Below are 4021 nucleotides of genomic sequence, written 5' to 3' on the forward strand. Positions count from 1 at the left end.
AGTTGTAAACTTGCAGTCTGCCTATTTACCACAGCAGAGCAGTTCAGTTCACCAGCCTCCTAAGTTAGGTAAAATGTGGAATCCGCATAGGCAGATAACAAGGCATCTGAATTGGGCCCAGGCCTGAAAGATCCATCCACAGCACCGGACATCTACATCTACATCCACACATCGGGGCGTTGAACCTGGCGCGCCGGTGCACCAAACGCAGGCCAGCTCAAACTGTGCTTAAATTCCAATCTTTTTGGTTTTGAAAATGTTTTGAGAGCACTTTTTCCTGATAGAATGCTGGCAGTATTATGAGAACTCAAAATTTCTGCTCTACACGTTGATAATGGGGGCGACCGGCGGCAGTTGCTGTCTTTTTTTGTTGCAGTCTGGAAGCGATGTATTTTAGACAACGCAGCTATATGATTCCACACCGTCTCCGTATACTGTGGTGCATATACCACCGTATATGCAGCACTTTTGGTACGCGCCATACACCTGTGTCAAACCGCTAGAACGGCTTAGCAAATGCCGCAGCGACGCTGCGAAACCGGAACGTTTACGTCCGCGTCCGAAAGACGCATTCGGCAGCGAACTTTATCTATAAAACAATCACCTCCTAAAGTTTGGATAATTTGTGCTTCATTATCGCTAACACGAACGAGCGAACGGCCATGTTATTTTTTGCCATGAGCAAAAAGCAGACTGGGATTTGAAAGCGTTCGTATGACATTGCTATAACGTCATGTATGTCTGCGTGGCCTTGAAATAGTGTCCCACAAAATATGTTGTACATCTTCGTAGGCCTTTAAACTCAGGAACCAGGGACTTTCAGGTATCGAAACGTTCATGGTCGTTTACTGCATTGAATGATCTTGGATGTGGCTGTTCCACTTTAAAACCCATACTAATGTGGAACGCCCCCTTTAAAGGGAGTGTTCTATATTTCTATGGAACCTGAATTGCAATGCCGTCTTGAAGATCATTTGGTATAGTTCACAGCCCTGCCCTTCTTGGAACCTAAACCTCTCTAGTTTCTGGGCTACACGGCCGCGAATATGCGGAGACTATTTCGGGGAGAGTATTTTAAGGCTACCTTGGCATTCATGATAACATTATGATTTCATTCAAATTCTGCTATATGATATGCCATGCGGCGATCAAGGCAATACAAACTTAATGGTCCAGTCATTTACGTCTGGCGTCCGTGAGCACGTTTTCCAGATATAGTGCCGTCAATTGACTTTCAATCAATGTTGTGCAGGTCATGATGACATAATAAAGAATGACGTATCGAGGAGGATATTCGCTTAACGTATGTAGTCCAGCGTGGTCTTTTCTGCTTAAAAGTATACAAAAATTTATAAATGAGTTTGTTTCAGCATATCTGATGCTTGCATCACTATCGTCAAATGTGAACCATTCCATCAGGCCACTTAAGCGAGTGCTCCGTGAATGGAGTCCGCGACCGGGTGAATATGCGCGGCGTCGGGAGGATGTGGGAATAAGCGAAAATGACAGGAATGTTGAATGAGTTTTGATGTTTATATGCTAGTCGCGTGCCAAGGCCTTCGGTGATCTTGCAAGCTGTCGTAGTATGTCAAGATTTTCCAAGTGGCATATGGCGGATATGAATGGACATTTTGTGAGAAGGCATTGACTGCCTGGTTCATCTGACTTTCCGTGCAAGAGGTCTTGAGTCCTTTGATGCTGTATTAAAAGTTGTTTTCTAATCATTCCGTATCCGACTTATATTGGTGGGAGTTATGGCTAGGGGCCCACAAGAAGATAAGTTTAGTGAAATACCGTACGTCCTTAAGACACTATAGTGCATCAGCCAACAAAATTGCTTCCTAATGCCCCAAAAAATGATAGCATGGAACCGATGCATGACCTCATCTTTGGGGCTGTGTAAGTCTCGTGATATCCAGAATTACCTTTACAGGTTGTTAGTTGTTGGTGTCAATTTGTCAGTGCTGTCACTTCGTCTGAGCCTTTGTTAGTAGAATATGTTGATGAACTACATGAATTGTAGCTGCATTTCACAATGTAAATACCAATCTTCTTGAAGGATTTCAAAATGTCTGAATTTTGTTTTCATTTTAGCATCTCAGGCGCCAGTTTGCCACGCTTTTAGTTTGTTATTGTTCAGTCCATCTGATCCGTGTGGGCTATGCAATAATTGAAAAGTTCGTACCGATCCATTTCGGTAAAAAAATGCAACCAATCGAATGAATGCCAGGATTACTTTATCACTCGCGGATACATATGTCCCGTGAAAGGCTCTAGCTGAAATCCTTATTTATCTGCAATTCATCATCATTTGCATCATTGTAATACTAGGTTACTACAAAAACACATTGATAGGTCTGGGTTGTCAGAAAACAGACAGCAAACATCACTTATTCACCGCTTTCTTTTTACTACAGCACACTCCGCCTTTTCACTTGCTCGGCGTGTTTTCTAAATTACTCATCCTGTCTCGGCATGTAATCCATACTTTTGATAGGATGTCAGCATTCGAATGTTTGAAAGAGCAGCACAACAAACTTCTGAAGGCATTTCAGATGTGAAAGAAAGCAAAATGTTTCCTTCAGGTCTGTAGGTGTGCAGATTGATATCACAAAAAGTTGTTACTGACACAGTTGTATTCGTTTTAAATAACATCAATACAGTCGATGCGAGGCCTCTTTCACAAACCATCCTCCTGATAAAACGACACGCGCTGTAATAGACAAGAACAAAGCTACTCTATCCTATGTGAGGTAAATGCACTTAGGACTCACTTGCACACAGATGTTTGATTTTCACTAGTGTACAAACGATGTATTTACTTCTCCTGATCAACAGACTAGTGGGACTCCGGAGAGACATGCAGGAGAAACTCGTTTGTCGGGGAATTAAGCACGAACCGTTCCCTGCTGACATCGCATGTAACATTTAGTTGTACACTGGCCGGTAAGCATAGATGGGAACCAGCTCCCCCTCCTCTTCTTCCTCTTCCTCCTCCTCTTCCTCTTCCTCCTCTTCCTCTTCCTCGCGTTCCTCGGCCTGGTACGACTGGTCCTCAGGGTACTGGGCCTCGCCCTCGTAGCTGACCTCGGCCGTGTAGCCGTCCTCGTTGTCGCCGAAGTACCTGACTGTCTGGACGCGGCCGTCGGGCAGGTTGACAGAGTACTCTCCAGTGACGTCACCGTCCTCGTCGCCCTCCTCACTCTGGGAGAACACGGTGTCTTCGTCGTCGACAGAGTAGCTGAACTGGTAGGGGGTGTGGTCGCTGTCCTCCTCCTCCTCCTGCTCTCCTCCGTAGCGACGGAGATCGCTGGCGGTGGCCAGGGCCAGCACCACGGCAAAAACAAACAGGACCTGGAAATAACACGCATGTAGCATATATTTGGCATTGCATCCAAGCATTTAATAGCACATACGCCCGTAATGATTTGTTGTGGGCATCAAAACGATCTTTGGCCACAGTCAAAAACGCACTGCACGGCGGTTCCATGCAGCGTTTGATTACTGCGTGATTGCAGCCCGCCTTAAGCGCATCTACGACCGGCAAGTGCATTGACCTGCGTGTCAACACACAGCAAATGTACCTTCATGCTGGCGATAGTGCGAACGGAGGCAGTGCTGTGGATGCAGCGGCTTCTCCCCGAAAACTGATGACAACAGCAAGCTCGGAGTCCGTTTTATAATGAGCCGATAGGACACCGGCAGGACCGGTGGCATCGCTCCCGGCGATGGCCAGAACTGGTCCAGGTTATCTGAGGCACTGTCGCAATAGGCCAGCATGCGACCTGCGACGCATTAGGAGCGCTCGCAGGACCGGCTTCGGCCCGGTCGCAGGCTATGTACGCTTTACACGCTGCGACTCGGGCGAGTGTGATGATGCTCACTGTTGGTGTTGTGCTGCCCAAGAACAAGCTCGTTCAGCATTGCATTTGTCCATATACCCGCATTCTTGAAGTAAATAAATGGACTGAGTGCTACTTCAGATATCATACTCGAGTAGCACTAACATAAAACATTCCAA

The 4021-nt window shown here is 46.2% G+C and overlaps 1 protein-coding gene across 1 annotated transcript; it reads right to left on the reverse strand.

Moving 5' to 3' along the window:
- Positions 1-2621: 2621 nt before the first annotated feature.
- Positions 2622-3637, reverse strand: LOC119110519 (pupal cuticle protein Edg-84A). The gene is made up of 2 exons (XM_037234388.1): positions 3585-3637; positions 2622-3354 (listed from the first exon to the last, which is right to left on the reverse strand). Exons 1-2 carry the CDS (start codon positions 3588-3590, stop codon positions 2929-2931), a joined length of 432 nt encoding a protein of 143 aa, XP_037090283.1. The 5' UTR covers positions 3591-3637; the 3' UTR covers positions 2622-2928.
- Between the last annotated feature and the right edge of the window lie 384 nt (positions 3638-4021).

Source organism: Pollicipes pollicipes, unplaced genomic scaffold (assembly GCF_011947565.3).
Source record: "Pollicipes pollicipes isolate AB1234 unplaced genomic scaffold, Ppol_2.1 Scaffold_2555;HRSCAF=2994_pilon_pilon_pilon, whole genome shotgun sequence".
Lineage (NCBI taxonomy): Eukaryota > Metazoa > Arthropoda > Thecostraca > Pollicipedomorpha > Pollicipedidae > Pollicipes > Pollicipes pollicipes.